Genomic DNA, 22,738 nt, shown 5'->3' with positions numbered 1-22,738 from the left:
AGCGTGTGTGTGTGTGTGTGTGTGTGTGTGTGTGTGTGTGTGTGTGTGTGTGTGTGTGTGTGTGTGTGTGTGTGTGTGTGTGTGTGTGTGTGGATAGATAGATAGATAGAAAACACACATGTATTTAAATAAGAATACTTCAAAACTACCACTGATTATATTTATCTCTATTCATTATTTATGAAGCCATTGTTTCTTGAAGATGGAGGGTCACTCAAAAACCTGAGAGACCTACTATCTCCACATTTGTATATATATGGCACACAACCCCTTTGTATATATACACAGAGTCAAATATACATTGATACTATTTAGTTATATGCCTATTTTTCCATGTGTTGTGCCTTGCTACTCAATGATTTGGTCAAGGCATCAAGCATCTAGGGCTCTACTCGAGAATCAAAGCTTTTAATATTAAAGTTCCCTCCCCCTGTCTTTCATCACCACCTAATTCCTCCTCTGTCCCCCTTCTCCACCATCATTTTCCTACTTTCATCTCCATCATCCCCATCATCATCTTCTTTATCTCTTCTTTACCATGTTCCTCCTTCATCGTCTTATCATTACCATCATGGTCTTCCTTATCTCCTCCTTTCCCTCCCTCCACCCTCATAACTCGAAGGCATAATCCTCAATTGGTCTTCCATCCTCATAAGAGCTAGTGATCACCATCCATCACCTCTCCCTGCTCGCCATCCTACTCATAGATATAAAGATATATTAGTTGTCTTCCATGTGTCTACTTTCATTCATCTCTAATCGAGTGACTAATACAGCCATCAAATGCAATGAAAGACACATTTACAACATTTGCATAGGGAGAAATGATGAGAAAAAAATCATCTTCACAAAGCAATGGGGCTTGGAACAGTTTGATGGGGATCAAGCATCAATTTCATGGTTGGGCATGTGTATTTTCAAAGTTCTTACCATGCATTGTGCATGACTGCTAAAAATTATGCTACAAAATCAAGCAATGAGTAAAAAGCAACAATGTCAAGCAACAAAGTAATCAAAGCAAACAAGAGAAATGAAAGATCACAAACAAGACAGTAAGATACCAAGAAAGCAATGAACTCAAGCAAGCAAGCAAGCAACAAGATGCAATCATATCAAGCAAGCAAATAATTGGAAAATTTTGGTAACCTCTCCCCTGGGTGATAGAAAAATCTCATATTTGCCTTTTGTGCAACCACAAAGACATAAGAAACGTGTAAACACGCAATAAAGATTCCAAAGATTATTCTAATGCAGATGAAAGGGTTGGGAAGCTTACCTAGAAGAAGAAATTTGAAGACAAACCACTCAAAATATCATCCACTTCTTTAGTTTCCAAAATAGAAATCTTCTTCTTCAAGCTTGGAGTGGAGGGGAGTGGGCCAATAGTGGTGTGGGTGTTGTAGGGATGGCAGAGGAGGGTAGGGAGATGGTGGAAAGGTCATGAGGAAGAGGCAAAAAGTTGGCAAGATCTCAAACAAGAGAGGTGTGGCAAAAAAAGAGGCATTTGGATTTGCTTTTTGAAAGTTTATTTGAGTCGATATAGGCATCGGTATATACCGGCACCTATACCGAGACAAAAACAGAGTTTGCCTTTGTTTTTACATTTCCTAAAACTTTTAGTACTTCTCTATCTTGTAACCTGGGAGGCCTTGTTTTAGGATGCGTGTTGACTTTTTTTATCATATATCCTTTTTTACCACACCTTGTACCTTTTAAAACGTACATCGTTGTACTTCTAGCCATGCATATGATATTAGATGTGCATGATATTTTTCAAAAGCCTCAAACCAGGTGATTTCAAGTATTATGCAAAGTATCATGGCCATTCGATGTCATTTTCATGGATTGGATTGGCTTGGATATTTCCTAGTTTCGCATAATGCATCATGCATGGTCATTAAAAAACATACATCTGTCAACTTCTAGCCATGCAAATAACATTTGATAAGCATCATAATTTGTGAAAGTAGTAAAATGGGTGAGTTCAAGTCTTGTTCAAAGTATCATGGCCATTTGGTGTCATTTTCATGGCATGGAATGGATATTTCCTAGTTTTTCACCATGCATCATGCATGAGTATTCAAAAACATGCATTGGTGTGCTTATAGCCCTGAAAATGGTATTTGATGGACAAAATACTTTGATCAAGCCTTAAACTCGGTAATTTTAATGCCTAGGCAAAGTATCATAGCCATCTGATGTCATTTGCATGGCTTGGAATGGATATTTCCTAGTTTTTCACCATGCATCATGCATGAGTGTTGAAAAACAGGCATTGATGTGCTTCTAGCCATGCAAATGGTATTTAATGGACATGAAACTTTGTAAAGCCTTGAAATAGGTGATTTCATGGCCTGTGCAAAGTATCATAACCATATCGTGTCATTTTCGTGGCTTGGAATGGATATTTCATAGTTTTTCACCATGCATCATGCATGAGCATTGAAAAACATGCATTGGTGTGCTTCTAACGGTATTTTCTGGGAATGATACTTTGCTCAAGCCTTAAACAAGGCAATTTCAATGCCTATGCAAAGTATCATGCCCATATAATTTCAATTGCATCGCTTGGAATGGATATTTCCTAGTTGTTCACCATGCATCATGCATGAGCATTGAAATACATGCATCGATGTGCTTGTAGCCACCATGAAAATGGTATTCAAAAGACATGATACTTTCTACTAGCCTTAAAATGGTGTATTTTAAGTCCTACTCAAAGTATCATGGCTATTGGATGTGGTTTGCATGGCTTGGATAAGATATTTCCTAGTTTTCCACCATGCATTATGCATGCCCTTTCAAAAATATGCATTTGTCAGCTTCTAGCCATGAAAATGACATCCAAAGGTTAAACTAGCAAGTTCCAGCCTTCACAAAGTATCATGCCCATTGGATGTTATTTGCTTGTCTTGGCATGGATATTTCTCATGCATGAGCATTGAGAAACATGCATCGGTGTGTATCTAGTCATGCAAATGGTATTATATGGGCATGATACTTTTTAGAAGCCCTAAAATAGGAGATTTGAAGTCCTATGCAAAGTATCATGGCCGTTTGATGTCATTTGCATTGCTTGGAATGAATAATTCCTAGTTTTTCACCATGCATCATGAATGAGCGTTGAAAAACATGCATCGGTATGCTTCTAGCCATGAAAATGGTATTTTATGGGCATGATACTTTTCACAAGACTTAAAGTAGGGAATTTTAAGGCCTATGCAAAGTTTCATGACCATTGGATATCATTTGCATGACTTGGAATGGATTTTTCATAGTTTTTCACGATGCATCATGCATGAGCATTGAAAAGCATGCATTGGTGTGATTCTAGCCATGAGAATGGTATTAAATGGGTCTAAAATTTTACAAAATCCTGAGAAAAGGTGAGTTCAACTCCTTTGCAAAGTATCATGGCCATTTGATGTCATGTTCATGGCTTGGAATGGATATTTCCCAGCTATTTCCCACTATGCATCATGCGTGAGCATTGAAAATCATGCATAGTTATGCTTCTAGCCATGAAAATGCTATTTTATGGGCATGATACTTTTCACAAGCCTTAAAAAAGGTGAATTCAAGGCCCGTGCAAAGTATCATGGCCATCCCGCATCGTTTTCATGGCTTGGAATGGATATTTCCTAGTTTTTCACCTTGAAAAGCATGCATGCATGTGCATGATACTTTTTATAAGCCTTAAAATATTGGAGTATAAGGCCTATTCAAAGTATCTTGGACATATGATGTCATTTGGATGGCTTGGAATGGGGATTTTTTAGTTTTTCACCATGCATCCTACATGAGCATTGGAAACCTTGCCTCGTTAGCCATGCAAATGGTATTCGATGGACATGATACCTTTTACAAGCCTCAAATTAGGTCATTTAAATGTCTTTTAAAACTATCATGGCCATTTGATGTGATCTGCATCGCTTGGAATGGATACTTCCTAGTTTTTCACCATGCATCATGCAAGAGCGTTGAATAAGATGCATCACTGTGTTTCTATATGAAAATGGTATTCAAAGGCATTATACTTTGCAAAATCGTTTGAAAAGTATCATGTCCATCTGATTTCATTTGCATGGCTTGAAATGGATATTTCCAAGGTTTTCACCATGCATCATGCATGAGCATTGTAAAACATGGATTGGTGTGTGTCTAGCCATGCAAATGATAGTGGTTGGGCATGATATGTTGCACAAGACTTAAACTATGACATTTCAAGGCCTGTGCAAAGTATTATGGCCATCTAATGTCATTTTCATGCCTTGGAATGGATATTTCCTTGTTTTTCACCATGCACCATCCATGAGCGTTGAGAAAGTAGGATTCCTAGGTGGGGTTGGGATGATATAGTCTATCTCAGCCCATATGAGATTTAAACTCAGCCCACATGGCTTTCTTGGACTCTCTCTATTAATGACAATGTTTCCTCTTGCATGCCATCTATACACAAAAGATGGATGCTAGAGTTTTGATGATAGTACCTCCCATGTGCACATCATCATGATTAATAAATATTTCATGGTTTCAAGGAGGATACCCCAGTAAAACTAGGTGAAGTACGAAGTAGAATTACTTTATCCATTTTGGAATACACTTACAAAACAAGGGTGATATTATGCAAGAACATTTCATAACAAGGAAATAAGAACAATACTACTTACACATGTGTCCATCTTACTCTAAAATCCAATCCCATTACAAGTTTAGGGCAAGTTTATTGATGCTATGGTTAAAGGAGATACTAAAATGATGTTAGAGAATGCATGTATGCATAAGGTTTATTGATGTATAAATTAGGATGAGGCACTTCAAAGGCTAAACTTTATAGTTTTGCATCCAAAAGTTTTGTCGTCAAGTTTATTTAAGCAAATAATCTTAAAAGGTGTAAAAGGGGTGGGGGGAGGCAAGCATGGGGAATTTGAAACATTTGGGGGAAAACCCACTTAGGGAAAAAACTTTGTTGGCTACTACATAGCATGAAATATGAGACCAAGGCTAACTATGTCCAGTCCTGCACGCAGTCAAAGCTTTCCACCATCGACTCCTACAAATGTTCTAGCAAATACTATAGTTTTCATCCAGAAGCTCTCTTCTATCAACATTCCCAAGTTGGAGGTTTGCTCTTACTATGTAAGACGTCGTGCGCTACTTCAATGTCGACAATGCTAGGTTCACTCTTGATATGCTCAATGGACTAGTCTTGTCTAGTAAAAATTCATGTCGTTCACTACTTCAATGTCGACAATGCTAGGTTCACTCTTGATATGCTCAATGGACTAGTCTTGATATGCTCGATGGACTAGTCTTGTTTAGTAAAAATTCACAGGAAAGGCCATGGAAGATGTCGTGTGTATGCATCATGTACTAAAAAAAGCTCTGCCTAATGTGAGGTTATGTTTGAACAACCACGATTCTTTGATCATCCTTGCGGCATTTCTTTGGTTCTTTGTGATAAGTAGACATGATTTGATATTGCTCTCCCTGATAAATGAAATATCATATCAATTTGATATATTTCATGTTTATTATTGTGCAAGATCCTAATCCAAATGACAATGGGGATAATAACATTTTTGGTCCAAGACTAGTTGTACCTACTAAAAGGACTACTTGTGGCTTTTTTTTTATTACAATCAGTGATTTAGACCAAGTGATCCATGAGAAGACTGTTGAGTTGCAAAGAAAGCTTCATGAAAAGGATAAGGCTATGGATGCCTTGCAAAAACAACTTAATGATTTGAGGAAAAGCATTTCTGCTCTACCTTTGGTAAATTTCATGCCTACTTAATGATAATTTTCACAAAAAAGATGATTCATGCTTACACAGACACACACACGCATACACACAAAGGGGCTAGGTAGCTAGCTCTCTAGTTAACTAGTTAGTAGTCTTTTTAGTAGGGTGCTGGGTTGTTGCCACATGGCACTTGTGGATCTATTCCATAAGCAATCTTGTAAATTACAACCAATGTTGGGACTATAAATAGATTGTTGTAATATATTTGTAACACTCTTCTTGTCCTTATAGTAGCCCATCACAAGTCTTGTTAGTAGGTTCAACCCCTAAACTCCATTCCTTTCCAAGTAATGAAGGTACTTCTTTATCCTACAAGCTACCCTAGGCTACCTTTTCACTTTGCTATTACGCATTTTTCTAGTTCAGTTTTGGCCAAATTTTGTCACTGTTAGGAATGGTCAAGGCTTGGTTCAATCATGGGCCAAATGCGTTATAGATAACTAGAAACAAAGGCATTCCTATTGTAGATAGGAAAGAATACCAGTAGCTTTTTAAAATAACAAAAAGAAGTAAAGTGCAAAGAGTATCTATGTATAGAAACATATGTCATATTGAAATTGAAATTTTAGCTCCAATAATAAAATGAAAAGTTTTATAATATCAACATCAATGCCAATCTACAAAGAAACAAACACAATGAGAACATCAAAGTACAAAAAATTAAATCCTCCTCTCCAACGCTAAAACATGCAAAGGCCAATCACCCACACACCATATGGATATTTAGTTTTTTAATTCAAGTATTCATAAGAAAAAGATTTCATGAGAAGATGATTATGAACTTTGCTTGCAAATATGCATGTTTAGGCTTTTGTAAGGGTAGAAGGACTTAAAATTCAAACATTAACACATGCAAAGGGACAAACCAAGTAAGAGATTTGGATTGTGAGGATGTCCTAAACATCAAAGACACTTGAATGCCCTTCATCAATGTTTTTGGGAAAAGTTATATGCTACATTTGTCAACAATATGCCATTTTATGGGTGTGTGAGTTGGCATAGTCATGTGAAAGGGATGACCTGAGCTCTCAAATCCTATTTGCTCTTTCTTCCCTCCCGCCCATCTCCCTAAGTAAAAACAATAGGCCAATTTTATACTCTACATGGAAAATGTTTGCGATACTCTTGGACTCAAGGATCAACAGTAGTAAAACTGAAGCACCCTAGTTAGCCTAGGATGTAAAGTCGGATTGGGCAATCAGTTTGTAGGTAAATTGGATTCCTTTGGTGTAGATCATCAGATATTTGGGATTCCCTTTAGGTGTAGGTGTTTCATTGAGGAACAAGTTTAAATGGGTGTATCAGAAACTCAGTGCCAAATTTGACAAATGGCGGAAACCTCTGACTTTTACAGACTCAGTGCCAAATTTCACAAATGATGGAAACCTCTGACTTTTACAGGGAGGATTACAGTCGCAAAACATGTGCTTGAATCAATAATGGTTTCTGTTCTCTCCATTTTGTCATTCTCAAGTGAAGGAAGTGGATAGACGCATTGCAAACATGATCTGGGAAGGAAGATGGCATGCGTTCAAGTTAGAACTGTTATTCACCCCCAAATAGGAAGGAGGTATTTGTCTTGTGAACATAAAGGCAAAAAATGACATGCTATGTACCAACTAGGGAGTGAGCAACCTTGGGCAAAGATTGCATGAGCCTTAGCACAAAGGTTTTTATCTCATTGAAGCTATGTAAAGTATCATGCCTATCACACATAGATATGCTAGAAGCACTCATGCATGATGCATGTTTAAGAACTGTGAAAATATGCCTACCCAATCGTGCAAATAATATCCAATCAACTCAAAAATTTGCAAGGATAAGGGTATTATTGGTATTAAGACTTGTATAAAGTATCATATCCCCATCAAACCCACACACATATGCCAGAAGCACACCGATGCATATTTTTAAGACTCATCCACGTTGCATGATAAGAACTGTGGAAATACACATTTCCGGCCATGAAAAAGATACCTGATCCACATAAAACTTTTTCAAGAACAATTCTATTAGTTTCATTAAGGCCTATACAAAGTATCATACCCATCGGGAGTTGGTTATGTAGTAGTACGAGTTGATGATGCAATCATTAAGGATGCTTGTATATTTAAAGAAAATTATGAGATTCAGACATTGGGTCAAACCATAGGCTTGAATGTTTCTTGGAAAACTCTTCATGTAATGTCTTTATAATTTTATATTTTATTTTACTATGTAAAAATTGTATTATTTATTTCTCAATCAACTATTGAATAGTATTTGTTATCAAGTAACATGCGTGTGTTATAAAAGGTAAAAGTTATTCCTTAGAATTTTAGATGACTTCTTCACACTATGTACTATGAGTACTGATGCACTTAAGACTTTTGATTAATCTTTCACACTTAGAGAATACAGAAATAGTGACAGTAATATCAATGTTGTGAATGGTAGTACTGAATCTTTGGCAACAATAAGATACTTTGCAGCAACTGAATGGTCAACCATTGTGTAATTTTACTCCACATATGCATTTTGTGCTACCATTTCTTGGTAAGAATGGCAGTTAAAAAATGGTTGCCATTTCTTCATAAGAGATAGTTGCCATTTTGTGCTGCCATTTCTTCTTAGAAAATGGCAGTCAGAAAGTGCTTGCCATTTCTTTGAACAAAGTGGCAGTCAAAGAAATGGCTGCCATTTCTTACGAAGAAATGGCTGCCATTTCTATCAAGAATTTGCTGCCATTTCTTCATAAGAAATGGTAGTCAAGAATTTGCTACCATTTCCTCATAAGAAATGGCAGTCAAGAATTTGCTGCCATTTCCTCATAAGAAATGGCAATCAAGAATTGGCTGCCATTTCTTCATAAGAAAGGGCATTCAAGAATTGGCTGCCATTTGGTGTTGCCAATTATTGTTAGGAAATGGCAAACAATAAAAGGTTGCCTTTTTTTTTTGCCATTTCTTCCAAAGAAATAGTAGTTCAAGAACTAGGTGCCATTTCTAACTATCATTTTGGCAAAAAATATGGCAATTTGAGAAGCTGTTGCCATTTCGTACATAAGAAATGGCAAAATTGGAAATTGTGTGCCATTTCCTATTGCCATTTCTACCTAGGTAGTAGTGATGGAAAGTTTTGGAGTTGCCCATAAGTCTCAACCAGGGCTGGTCAACCAGGGCTGGGGGAGTTTTAGTAGCAAAGAAGAATTATCTGGATAATGGCAAGATGCTCCAAAATGTGTTGGATGCATTGTGGTCTAATGCTCCTGAGTTTTGACACATTTACTTGAAGACTTGGGTTGATGGTGGAAGGAATGGTTTTAGTGAGGAGTTTGTTTATTAAGATGATTTCGATCTGAGCTAAAGCGGGATAGGTTCGATGAGGTGATTTAGGGATAGATCAAGGGTAGATAAATTTCCAAAGAGAGTTGAGGGTGGAAGGGATACTTCCAATAAGAAGGTTGTTCCTCAATATGATTTGGAGGAGGCTGACATAGGATGCAAGGGGATAGAACCATCAACCTGGTTGATGGAAAGGTTGAATAGTGATAAGGATTGGAAGGAAACAATGGTGGAAGGGACAAATCCGATCAGATTATTATTACTAAGATCGTCGAATTGGAGTGAGGAGGTGGCGGAGAGAGAGATAAGACACAATGATAGGCATAAATGTGGTTGGAGAAAGGGTTCCCATGAAGTGCAGCAAGTTCATAGTGGCAGCTTGCAAATGACATTGGCAAGAAAATCTCCTCCCATTGCACACCTCCTCCACATTAGCCAAAACACTTGAGGGGTCCTCTGTATTGCCCAGAGCAGTCGAGGGGTCCTGTCTTATTCCCCTGGGCCACCAACTCAATATGTATTATGTTACTACCCTCATCCAAAATTTAGGGTATGGGGGGACAAGTTCCATATATGCATGGATTTCTTACAAAAACTATAAATATGCAAGGGAAAAAGATGAAAATATCAAGTGTCCCCTCCAATAGATGATAAGGTATAAACTTTAAAAAATATGCAAGATTTTAAGATTTGTAAATATTTTTCATAATATGTGAGACCTAAGGGGGGGGTCTTTTGGATGAGGGGGGGGGGTAAAACAAAAAATACACTATAATATGAAAACCAACTTTCTTTAAAAATCATGTAACTTTTTCATGATTTACCCAAATTTCAAGGTGTAAAGACATATTTGAAGCTCTTTTAGCATAGAGCACAACCATGCTAGTTTAAGTAATTTTAACTCATGGCATATTTTTACTTTCATCTCATACTCAAAATTTTGACAGATATTCTTACTAAAGGGAGTTGATGCCCTAGGCTTATTCTGTGCCCTTTTGAGTCACTCACCTCCTCGTTGGTGGTGAGGGACTAGTGCATCTATTGCTAGAGTTCCTAAACATACACTAGGCAAGAAAGAAAGAAATGAATACAAAATAAATCTGTATTGCCTCTCTTCTCAATTGTTAGTAATGTTTTTTTGTTGTTGTTGCTATGGTTGATATCCCAAAGGTAGTTCTCATGTTCCCTTGCTCCATTTGAGTTTACTTGTACAAAATCAAGGAGAAAATATATATTTAATGTGCAAATTCAAGATATATTTTCAAGTGCACTTGGCATAGTTCTTCTATAGAATCTGAAAGGCCATGCAAGGAAATTTGTGATGAGATCTAGGTTAATTATAGAGTTCAAGTTGTCAATTTCATCTGGTAGAAGGCCAAGTAGAGATTTCTTAAATTTGTCATGCTTCCTATCTCCTTTGGGAAAACTATCAATGAACGAGTTTTGGTCGAGCGAGAACTCTATCAAACCTTTGACTTTATTGTGTGTTGGAATGTAGTAAGCAAGCAAGAAAACATAGGTAGCCTCATTAAAAAAAATAAAACAATACCCTGCAAGTAGGGTTTCCTTGCAAGATTCATTGAATTTAATCATCCTCATTCTGTGCCCTTAGTAAAGGCACATGATAGAGCTAAGAAATGAAGATGGTCTAAGGATTTTGGCTAATTCGAGTCACCGTATGTTGTCCTTTGCATGTTGACCTATGCCTTGCCCTTGCCCAGCTTGAAACAAAGATTGGAGAATATTGAACATGGCTCAAGAGACTCCCTCTTCTTGCCCCATCTATTAAGATTTTTTGAAATTTCACCTTTGTGATTGTTTTTTTGCCTCATTGTAGCTCTTGAAAGTTGTTCGTTTGATTTGAATCATCCCCTCAATAAGTAACAATAATTTCACCCCTTACCCTTAGGCATAACCCCCCCCCCCAAAAAAAAAAAAAAACTTCTCTCTCTGCTAAGGATTCCAATTTGAAGGATGGAAGCCATTCAGTGAAATTATGAATAAAAGAAAACAATAATAGATAATTTACGATAATCAATGAGCAGCCTCATCAATTCCTCCATTTGATGAGAGTAAATAGCTGAGGAATAGTAGTTGATTTTTACATCATAGCACTAAATTAGACCTTACTTTGATTGGACAATCTTCCACTTGCAAAACAAATACTTGAGATTTATCATGATTAAGGATATGTTTTATAATAGTTTATTTTTCCCTTTTCTTTGGGAGCACTAGAATTGTACGTAGCTTTGAGACATTATAGTTTTAGATCTATTACAATACTACCAATTGATTTAGAATACGGAGAGAATATGTAACAAAACCTCCATTGAAGTTTCTTGGGGCTTGCAATGCATGATGTTGAATTTGGCATTGTCTTATGTAATGGTGAAACTAGTAAGAAGAGGCCTATTATATTCCCATTGGAGGGCAACCTTGAAATAAGCCTTCCCCCTTATAGAGAAAGTGCATTGAAAATGTGCTTGGAATTCAAAGTGTTACATATTAGCCTTTGTAGCTCTATGCCTAGTACTCTACAAGGGATAATCAAAGGTGATCCACCAAAAGAGGGGAGGAGGTGTTTGCTATTTCAACATCTTAAACAAGGGTAATTTGGCAAAGGAAAAATGGTGAGTAGTTTGTGGGAAAGGGGATGACCTAGGTTTAGGATGGAAGGAACTTAAGTGAGGCGGTCCTAGTTGTAAGAAAAGGGACAAATAGACACCTTGCACATTAAGACAAAGTGCTAGTTGAAAATGTTAAGAGCCTAAAAGGTAGGCCACATTCATTTAGTATCCATTTTGATTAGGAACTCTTGGTAAAAAACCCCATTTTTAGACAAAATGCTTCCCCCACCCTCCCTAATGTTGAAGTTTGGGATTTTCGGGAAGGGACGTACCAACAATGGATATGAAATATGAATGCCTTACAACCTTCCCAATATTATCTCCCTATATTAAAGCATAATAATGGAATCTATATTAAAGAACATATCGTGTTGAAAGGAGGATGTCAAAAAATGTTGCGTCTATTATAAGTGAAAAATGTGTATTAACTTGAAGTAGAAGCAGAAGGAAAACATACCAAATCATCATGAATGTGGCATAAAGATATTCTTTATAGGCTAGCTCTAGAAAATCACCAAGTACCTAGCAATGTTCACGCTTGAAAAAGGAGTGTGCATGAAGTCCATTTAGTGTGTCATTTATGACATCTCTTGTTTCTCATTTGAGGAGAGTTTGTAAAGCCACCTTTGCCTCCAAAGGCTAGGCTTATTCCATGATTCCTAGCGTGCTCACTTAGTTACTCATAAATACATTTACTATGTAAATGGGTGTCTACATATGCAAACTAGAATTTGGGAGACATACTTTCATTACGTCACGTTATTCCTAGTGTGCTCACTTAGTTACTCATAAATACATTTACTATGTAAATGGGTGTCTACATATGCAAACTAGAATTTGGGAGACATACTTTCATTATGTCACGTGTAAACTAACTTCTCCTTAGACCTTCCTTACCTTTCTTAGTGCTGTAGAGATAAAAAGAAACATTTGAGTTCAACGAGTGATTGTTTATACCGTCATTATATTGATTACTTATTAAGTTTACATACTCTTGCCCCACCTGACCTATGCTTAAAAGGAAAGGTACCATCATAAGATATTAACCCAAGCTTTCAAAACTAATAATCTAAATTAAACTCGTGTTCAAGGATGGTACTAGAACTAGTACTCATATACGAGTCCCAACTAGTAGTCACATGCTAGTTCCAAATCTTGGAAACTTCAAGTTATTTGATTTTGTGAATTAAAACACCCCTTACATATATAGTTTTTGTGAATTTCCTAGTTTGAAAAAAAAATTGTTGTCCCATCCTTTTTCCTACACAAGTTTTAATGTGCCTCACCCTAGGGGATATAATTTGTGATGTTTCACATATTTGTGATACTTGTTATTCTTTCAAACTAGAATGTGTAGAAAGTATAGTTTGTAGGATAGACACAAGGCTATTCTTACACTACTATTTTGAGTCAAAGTTTTTAATGCTAAGCCATGAAATCTTTTGATGTTTGTAAATTCAAGGGACTTGAAACTTCATGTAAGGGATTAGAGAGCACTTGCTCTCAAACTTCTGTAAACTTAAGGGACTTGAAATCAATGCGGGCACTTGCTCTTCATCAGAGGAGCCCATACCAGAAATTACTTCTAGCAATACTTCCTTTGAGGATTCCTCAACAGAATGTATGATTTTAAACTCATCATTGTGATGATCATGAAAAGATTCTCGCATCAGCACATTAGCAAAACCTTCCTCCTGAGATCATGAAGAGCAGGTAACGATTTTGAATGCTGTCAAGCTCTGATAAGTGGTACCTTGTCGCAAACAACACATCATGAGGCCACTTTTTTGTTTTGTTTTGAGAGCCGGCTTTGCTGTGTGAGGCACTTACACCCACCAAGCATCTCATGGTCCGAGAACTCTTTCCCCCCACCTTATTTATTCGGTGCCAACTCAAGTGTGGACCCTCCGTCTTAAATGGAAACTTAGAGAGCGGAGAAGATACCAGGACTCTAATGGATGAGGCATGCGGGACTTACTGTTGACCCCGAGGCCACTCTTCTAAAAACACTAGCTTGGTAGTATTGTAGGACAAACATGATGAAAAAATAAATAAAGTACTACTGGGAAAAAATTCACAGCTCCACAAGATAAGAAAATTGGCAAACCCTTTTTTTGGACAAATCTATAGAACCAAAGGTATATAAAAAGTTTCTAAAGTGCAGTAAAGAATTTGCGAGCAAGATCGTTCTTGTGGACTGTTCCTTGACAGTAGAATTAGTGATTGATATCGTGATCATGCATTGTATGAAGTTTTTGATGTACATTTTGGACTTGTGATATCCATTTCCGATCTAACGACATAGAAACGCATTGCAAGATTATCAAACGAAGGCTGTGATGATTTGGGAGCTTGCAGCTGCCGATTTGTTAGCTTCAAGCAGCTCGTTCCAGTTAGTAAGTCTGCCTTGGATTAAGTTTTTGATGTGTTGTGAGATCCATTTCCGGTCTGCAGACACCGAAACGCATCGCAAATTCCAAATTTCTTTGCCAAATGCAACTATTCCTTCAAAGATTCAAACGCATTTGGCTTGCTTGTGCATGATCTTTATAGCAGAAAGGCTTGCTGATGTTCCATATTGCAATTTTATGCACCAGCGACTTGCAGCGCTGCACTCACATGCTGCGTGTAGATCGGGAGTTTGTCTGGTTGAAGTACGTAGGAAAAGAGTTCACGGTCAGATGTGCGCATTGGAATTCGGATTGCGCAGCAGCGCCTGCAAGAAGAAAAAAGCAGTTGAATTTGCAATTTTTTGCAGCATGCAATGCAGCCTTCGACCGATCGTCGCAAAAGTGAGGCACATGAGACGTGAGAGGATTGAGACTCGAGAGCTGCAGCTGCAGAGCAGCGCGTTGAGGGGTGAAATAAACAAGGGGCTTTTGGGCAGAGGGGTACGTAGCGCCAGAGCGCGGCACGAGATGGCAGTTTGATGTGATGGATTCTTGTCGGAGACAGAGTTTCGTGGCCGGCTGCGAAACGTCTCGCTTGGTGATTGGGGAGCCCGCGACAGACTCTCTAGGGAATTGTGACAGTAAACGAGCAACAGTACCATGTTTTTGAAGCGCGGAAGGTGGCGGGAATAAGCCGCTGTGGTCTCAGGGCAAGCAGAGAGGAGCTCTTATTACGAGAGCATACGGAGGAAGAGAGAGACATGATTGTACAGCGACGGATGGAGGCATGGAGCTGAAGCCGGAGCTCTGATAGGGAGCTGGAGATGGATGAAACTCAGCTGGTTATGGTTTTAGAGGTGGCGAGATGCGAGCTGTTATAGACACGCGAAGCTCGGAGCTCGGTGCGAGGATATCGATGCGAGCTTCGAAGTGGAGTGGTGGTCCCGGGAGGGAGAGATCGGGGTGGAGCTAGTGTGGCTATGGCGATAGAGCTCGGTAGACAGAGGTCGTGACGACATTGAAGGTGCTGGCAACGCTAGGGGAGGAGGGCCGGTGGCTTCCTCTGGCGATGGATGAGACCCCGGCTATGGCGGGATAGGAGCTCCATTTGAGGATCCAAGCTCTTATCGCTGCCATGTGTGATGTCCCCTTGGCGACACCATAGCTTTGGACCTGATCAGCAGCAGTACGTCGGCACCTTTGCTTCTGCGTCGGATTTTCTGCAAAGTCGCCTCTTCGTGACTTCTCCTGATGGAGCTCTTGCGCTTTAGTGTTGGCGTTCGTGCAACCGTTCCGTAGCAGAGGATGCCGATTGAGGTGGCGATATCAGGATAATCTGCAACCAGCTCCGGAAGAAGCAGCAGCAGAAGCAAAAGATGCTCCATGGAAGGTGAGCGCTTGTCGCGTTCGTGTTACCATTCGGTGGCAGAGGATGCCGATTGAGGTGGCGATATCAGGATCATCGGCAACCAGCTCCGGAAGAAGAATCAGAAGCAGAAGCAGAAGCAAATGATGCTACATGGAAGATAAGCTTGCGAGATTGAAGCAGAAGCAAATGATGCGGCTACATGGAAGATAGCTTGCGAGATTGAAGCAGGAGCAGAAGCGAAGAAGCTGCATGGAGGAAGGTAGCTAGCTGCTTGCGAGATTGAAAAGGGAAGAAAAAGAAAGCAGCAGTCCATGGAAGGTCTCGAGGAGGCAGAAAAATTTCAGCAAGGTCAGAGAGCAAGATGATTTCCGGCGGATGATCTACGGAGATGGAAAGCTTCCGGAACGAGAAAACAAAGAAGTGATTGAAGTTTGTGTGATCGGGTTGCGATGGGGATGACGGTGAGCTGCACGAGATTGGACGTAGAGAAGCAGCTTTTCGTTGCGATCCGCGAAGGTGACCTGCAGCTCGTCAAGGTCCTCCTTCACGACAATCCCAAGCTTGTGCTCCGTGCGCTCTCGCACAGTCGTCTCTCCCCCTTGCATTACGCTGCTTCCCACGGCCAACCAGATGTAAGCTTCTCTTCAATCTTCGATCCGTTCCGGTCTTTCGAAATCAACAATCTGTTGTACTAGCAGCGATCGTCCTCCTTCATGAATCGATAAAATTTTCGTTGTCGTCCTCGACCTTGTTGAATTCATAAAGTTTTTCGTTGCGATTGCGAGCGCAGGTGCTCTCGCTTCTGCTCGAGAAAGGCGCCCTGCTCAACGGCGTGAATCACCACGGACAGGTAGAACTCTTCTCCTTGAAATGCATTGCGATAGCTCGCATCTCTCGCTTCTGAATTCATCTCCATCAAAATGCTTTACGATTGCTCGTCATCTGCTCGCATCTCTCGCTTCTGCTGCTGCAGACGCCTCTCATGTTCGCTTGCAAGAACGGACGAGTCGCTTGCATCGAACGATTGGTGGAATGGGAAGCCAATGTGAGTTTTTCTTGCGTCTCTCTTTCAGCAAAGCTACGTTTGCCAATCCTCTCTGCGCAGGCATTGCATGTCCTCATCCCGTTGCCGTGGTTCTGCTCAGGTCCTCTTGTTCGATTCGCTTAACGGAAGGACCTGCCTGCATTACGCAGCCAAGGGTGGCCATCTCGACTGCCTTCAGAGAATTCTGGATGCCGCAAGATTGCCTGCCGTGGCTCAAACTTGGTAAGTTGCTCTGTGAAGTTCAAATCGCATTGTTGTGTCGATTTCAGCAAAATTCATGCATTGCTTCAGTTCCCCTTGTGCTTGGTTCCTATCGGCAGGGGATTCGCCCGATTTGTGAATGTCCGCGATGGAAGTGGGGCAACTCCCTTGCACCTTGCAGCCCGATCCAGCCATCCGGCAGTAGTCCGCTTGCTTTTGAGCAGTGGGGCTCTCGTTTGCGCAACCACAACAAGATCTGGAGGAAGCGGGTACTACTGCAGGCTTTCATCCTTTACCGTTACTGGAACAATAGAATCAAATTCAGAGTGAAAAGCTTTACTAGCACCATAATTTACTCTGTCGGACCGATTTCAGCCCAGGATTTGGGAGCACACCTCTGCATTTCGCAGCTCGAGGAGGCTCAACAGACTGTGTTAAGGAGCTTTTGGCATGGGGAGCAGATCGGATGCAGAGGAACTCGCAGGGGTGAGGCACATTTCTATCTATATGCCATAAGTTTGGTGTCTGATGAGGATGCTTGTATGCCATAACTTGGGGTGTGATTGCAGATTGCCAAACAGCAAGCAAAAGGAAGAGAGAGGGAGAGGTACTGTGTGTCTGTATCTGCTACATGAGTGCTAAATTTTCTTTCGCGCTTGCATGCCGTAGGACTCGGGTGAAATTGTATCTTGCCATGCTACATAAGTGCTAATGTTTTTCTGACATTTCTTCCTGATGAAGAATACTTATATGCCGTATATTAGGCTTATGACTGCATTTTGTTACCAGGTAGTAGCAAAATGTGTGTGAGAAATGTGTGTGAGAGAGAGAGAGAGAGAGACAATATTTACTTCGTAGCAACAATGCCAATGAGCCAAGTTTGACTCATCTGAAGCGATTCCAAGAATCGAACTCACACACGACACAAACCAGAACCTCAACCACCAAGACCCACATGGGTTTTACAAAACTCGATGGGAAGGATGGCTTATCCAGTGAGAGAGAGGGAGTATGTACTTCGTAGCAATAATGCAAAGGGGCCAAGTTGATTCATGAGAGAGAGAGAGAGAGAGAGAGAGAGAGAGAGAGAATGTGCGAGACTTTGAGAGGGGCAAAATTGCTAAATCTTGAAGACAGTGTTTGTGGGTTGAATCATTATCTCCTTTGGCCGCCTCACCAATTTTGAACGTTTTTGTAGGCACACTCCATTCTTCATAGCAATGAAGTACAGCAATACAGCATGTGCAGCTCTACTTAATCCTCTCACAGCAGAGCCCTTGGTCTGGCCATCTCCCTGGAAGTTCATGAGAGACCTCGATCCTGAAGCTAAACTTCTTCTGGAGGCAGCCTTAGCCCAAGCTAATGATGCTTGGGAAAAGGGGATCTTTTGTTCTCACAGTGAGAGTCCCGGAATTGATTGGAAAAGGGAATTGGGAGGGATGGTCAATGAGATTCAGGTCAGGCTTTCTCCTTTTTAAGCTCGCTTTGGGTAACCAGCTTGAATCAGAGTTGTGGATCTTTCCTTTGTATGGTGCGTCACTGACCCAAACGAAGAAGAAAATTCATTGTAATGCATGTGTGTTCATGATAACTTGGGGTTAGTGATTCTGACATTATAAAGAACTTTTGAGGATCCAAAGACCTTGCCATCCTAATTGAGTGCTGATACAGGAACCTGCATATTTATGTTTAGAATTTGTAGTCTGAAACGTTCTGTGAACATCTGGCTGATTGTGCTTCTACCAATTGGATATTCTTGTATGCATGGGTGCTCAGAATGATGACCAGGAAGAGAACGAGCTGTGCTGCATTTGTTTTGAGCATGCATGTACAATTGAAGTTCAAGATTGTGGGCATCAAATGTGTGCTGGCTGCACTCTGGCCCTCTGTTGCCACAACAAGCCGAACCCAGCAATGCCCAATTCTCCTGCTCCAGCCTGCCCTTTCTGTCGTCGCCACATTGGACAGCTGAAACGGGCTCAGCCCAGGGAGATCAATCACCATGAGGAAGGGGAAAAAGATGGGGACAAGGACCTGGGCAAGATGACTGCAGCAAATAAATCTAAGAAACATGCAGAAGGAAGCAGTAGTAGTGGTTTTATGGGATTGGTGGGCAAGGGTTCCTTTCGGCTCTTGCCTACTAGCAGGGCCTCTGGCCGAGTGGTAGACATGGACATGGACATGGACATGAACAGAGACATGGATTGGCTCAAAGAATGCTCCTCACAACATGATGTTTGCACGTCTTGATCTTCTTTTCTCAACAAGGATGATGACTACTGCAAAATGACCATCCAGAGTTCTCTCCTTACGAAAATCATTGAGATCCTCAAAGATTTGTGATTCAATGGCATTCAAAAATGCAGTCGAATTAGTTGGTTAAAGAATGTCTGCCTGGAGAAGATGTCCTCCAGGGTACAGCATGCTATTGATGAAGTTTTGGGGTTTCTTTGACCTTGTAAATCCTGTGAAGATCATGTGCTGGCCAAGGAGTTAATGTGAACGAGAAGGCTGCATTTAGCCATGAGCCCGTGAGAGCAAAGGCAAGTGTCTCAGGCTGCCCGGAGATTTTGTTTGCATGTTTGAGTTTTTGGACGGGGCCTTCATGAACCTTTGGGGTGAATATATTTTGTGGACAAAGCTGTTCGGGCTACTGATTATTGCATGGTATCTTTTTGGAATCCAATTATGGCTATTACTTTTTGTCAATATCTTGTTAAGTATTTCTTCAATTTCTCTTCCCTGCCTAAGCTGAGGGGTATATTAAATTTTCCATTGCATTTGTCTGGTGACTCATTATTTTAGAGCTACCTGATACTGAGAGCTGACTTTGAAATTCAGAAATAAAAATTGCACTGTTGGAATATAAGGCGGAACTGTAATAATTGAAAATCATTGCATTGTCATCTTGTCAAAGGGACTAAATTCTACATTCAATTGATCGTTAAGTCATTAAATTGTGTCCAACTACATTTCATCGAATGTTTGGTTCTCCACGGGAAACTTTCGTGCTCGGTTTCCGCATTTGCACAATATCATGAATTCGTTGGGAGGTGAAATTGTGTAGGCTTTTAAGGCTTGCATATGCAATATAGCAAGAGGGAAAGAGGTAAATACAAAAATCAAGATTTTCTGATTATAATGTTCGCATTCACAATATTTGATCCGAGTTCCATGAAGTACCAGGGTTTATACCAGTTCCTTGTAAATGGAAATTGAATTCTAAGGATATGAAGGATGGCCTACTTAACATATTTCCATTAATCATGGAAACCCTTCCTCACCTTCACATTCTCACTCAACCTAATATTTAGATCTAGAGATGGTTGGAACATGGTCCCACAATAAAGGGACACCATAGTTGGATAGGACTAGGAGGATTCTCTTTAGGAGAAATGGCTTGGGTTGGTTTAAAAAGTTGGCAACGTTTGTTCCAAGTCAAACAAGTTATTAGGGCAGTGAGTACACTTACTTTGGGCCCTTTAATAAAAAAAATAGAAAAATGGTATCATATTGAGACTTGCATAAGTTAGTATTATAGTTAGATATCCTCATCTGCATAAGAAGGGCTCCTTTATAGTTTCCCTTTCTCAATCCACAATTTTTGTAATGTGATTCTCATTGTTGCGTTCTCTTTCCATCCCTCTTACTTGGAACGATAATCTCATAACATTCATCTTCTTAGTTTCTTTATTCCATGGCTTTGGATGGCCTTGCACTTTTACAGTTTTACATCTAGATTGTAAGTTCTCTTTCTCTTCATTGCCTCCCTCTAGTTTATTGCAGTATTTTTCGATTATGATGAAGTCCACATTTCAAGAAAAGGACTCCAAAAAATAGAGGAAAAAGGTACATGCCTAACTTGAATGGGTAATAGGGGTTTGAATCCAAATCTTCTCCTTGGCAAAGGGTTGCCAAAGGTTCTTCATTGAACTGCATTCATGTCCAAAATAGTTTTGGGCTTAGGTTGTGAGCTAAGGAAAGTAACTATCTATGTTTTGTTAGTCAAGCTAGGGAAAACAAGAGATTATCATGGAGATTTTGAGCTTTAAAGTGAAATTCTACCTAGTAACTTCTTCCAAATTCTCGTTATGAATAGGCCAAGTCAAATCTTTTTGGAGAAGGCATATTTAAAATCTATCCTTTAATAGCTTTCTAAAACTATCCACAATAAGGATTTCAAACATTGAGAAGTTAACTTTTTCCTCTAGAAAAGGTAACATGCCATCTATGTTGTAGAGATTAAAACATGGAGGTGTGGAGAGTAAAAGGAAATAAGCATAGCTTCGATAAAAACATCCCTAGCCCCTCATCTCCCTCACCCTCACCCTCACCCTCACTCTACCCCTCGTGATGCCAGCTGCTATGGCCACGAGAAGCCCCCCCTGCGTGGTGCCCCCCTCTCCTTGCGCATTGCTGCAGTAGCGAGCGTGAGCATCCCCCTCTTGCCTCCCTCACCCTTACCCTCCTCATCCTCGTGTGCTGCAATGGTAGCGATCACGAGACCCCCCTGCTCCTGCCTCCCTCCCCCTCGCGTTGCCTTGGAAGTGGCTGCTTGCAGCCCCCCCCCCCTCTCAGCCCCTTGTTCCCCCGTAGTGTCCCCCTCCCCCTCCCTTCATGCACTGCTGCAATAGCAAGTGTGGGTAGCCTCTCTCTCCATGCCGTCCTCGCTTCCCTCAGCCTTATGCTTCTCTCTCATGTGTTTTACAGCGGTAGCGATCGTGAGTAGCCCCCCCTCTCGCTCCTGCCTCTCTCGCCCTCGTGTTGCCTTGACAGTGGCTGCTTGCACCCCTGCACCCCCCCCCCCCCACACACACACATGTATGTATGTATGCATGTATATATTCCCCTCTCTCACCCTCACCCTTCCTTTCCCCCTACCCTCACTCTTCTTTCTCCTCTCCATCTTTCTCTCTCCACCCTCCTCTCTCTCCTCTCATCTCTCTTGTCTCTCTTTATTTTCCTCTCTTTACACTCCCCTCTCTCTCTCTCTCTCTCTCTCTCTCTACACTGAGGTAAAATTGACAGTAAAATATTCTTGACAAAGAATTACCTAGACAAGTTTTCAGATTGGAAAGATTGGAAAGTGGTTGAGCTTCCTTGTTCTTCCTCTTGCTCTTGGTCTTCCTTGCTCTTGCTTGTTAAAATGAGAATGGAAGAGAGGAGGAGGGTATATATAAGGAAAACTATGGTTAAAATTTTATGGTCCCTCCTTCCCACCCTCCCCATTGGCTCCCCCTCCCTTATCCCACTCCCCCATTGGTGTCCCTTCCCTCATCCCACTCCCACCTCCCCCATTCCCACTTCTACTTCCCCATTTTCTTTTTTACCACGCATCATGCATGGGTGTTAAAAAATATGCATCGGTGTGATCCTATCCTATGCGATTGTCTCTGATGGGTATGATACTTCAAACACGCATCAATATTACTCTACTTAAGGCTTGTGAAAATTATCACACATCTGATATTATTTGCATAGTTAGGTATGTAAATCTCCTTGTTTTTTACCACCCATCATGCATGCGTGTTTTAAAATATGCATGGGTGTGCTCCTACCCTATGTGATTGTCTCCGATGTGTATGATAGTTTTCACAAGCATTCATCTTATAATCTTTGAGTCCTATGAAAATTATCACACACGTGTGATATTATTTGCATGTTCAGGATTGCAAATCTCTTTGGTTTTTACCATGCATCATGGTGTCTTAAAACAGATGCATCGATGTGCTCCTATCTTATCTAATTGTCTACGAGGGGTATGATACTTTGCACAAGAATTAATGTTACTCTCTTTGAGATTTGTGCAAAGTATCACACCTCTTTGATTTTATTTGCACAGTTAGGAATGCATATCTCCTTGTTTTTAACCAAGCATTTGCATGCTTGCTAAAAAATCTACATCGGTGTTCTTGTTACCTATGTGCTTGTCATCATTGCTAATGGGTATGATACTTTGTATGGGTCATCTTGTTAG

At 40.4% G+C, this 22,738-nt stretch overlaps 1 protein-coding gene across 2 annotated transcripts; it reads left to right on the top strand.

Moving 5' to 3' along the window:
• Positions 1-14,876: 14,876 nt before the first annotated feature.
• LOC147886376 (E3 ubiquitin-protein ligase XB3-like) lies at positions 14,877-19,433 on the top strand. Of its 2 annotated transcripts, none has more exons than XM_087395176.1 (8): positions 14,877-16,147; positions 16,306-16,365; positions 16,489-16,560; positions 16,661-16,782; positions 16,881-17,030; positions 17,137-17,247; positions 17,960-18,218; positions 18,538-19,433. In XM_087395176.1, exons 1-8 carry the CDS (start codon positions 15,965-15,967, stop codon positions 19,009-19,011), a joined length of 1,431 nt encoding a protein of 476 aa, XP_087251302.1. In that variant the 5' UTR covers positions 14,877-15,964; the 3' UTR covers positions 19,012-19,433. The 2 variants fall into 2 exon arrangements, with proteins under 2 accessions (XP_087251302.1, XP_087251303.1); XM_087395177.1 differs by lacking the exon at positions 18,538-19,433 and adding an exon at positions 17,331-17,368 and having other exon boundaries at positions 17,960-18,085.
• The last annotated feature ends 3,305 nt before the right edge of the window (positions 19,434-22,738 follow it).

This window comes from Dipteris shenzhenensis, chromosome 24, assembly GCF_047967505.1.
Source record: "Dipteris shenzhenensis isolate YYH24624 ecotype China chromosome 24, Dip_SZ_1.0, whole genome shotgun sequence".
Classification (NCBI taxonomy): Eukaryota; Viridiplantae; Streptophyta; class Polypodiopsida; order Gleicheniales; family Dipteridaceae; genus Dipteris; species Dipteris shenzhenensis.
This window is presented reverse-complemented; position numbering and strand designations above follow the sequence as displayed.

Excerpts from the sequence above, each read along its gene's own strand:
- LOC147886376 (XM_087395176.1), top strand. The coding sequence starts at position 15,965 with ATGGGGATGACGGTGAGCTGCACGAGATTGGACGTAGAGAAGCAGCTT. Across the intron at positions 17,248-17,959 it reads ATGCAGAGGAACTCGCAGGG|GCACACTCCATTCTTCATAG; the intron begins GTGAGGCACATT and ends ACGTTTTTGTAG. Across the intron at positions 18,219-18,537 it reads GGATGGTCAATGAGATTCAG|AATGATGACCAGGAAGAGAA; the intron begins GTCAGGCTTTCT and ends ATGGGTGCTCAG.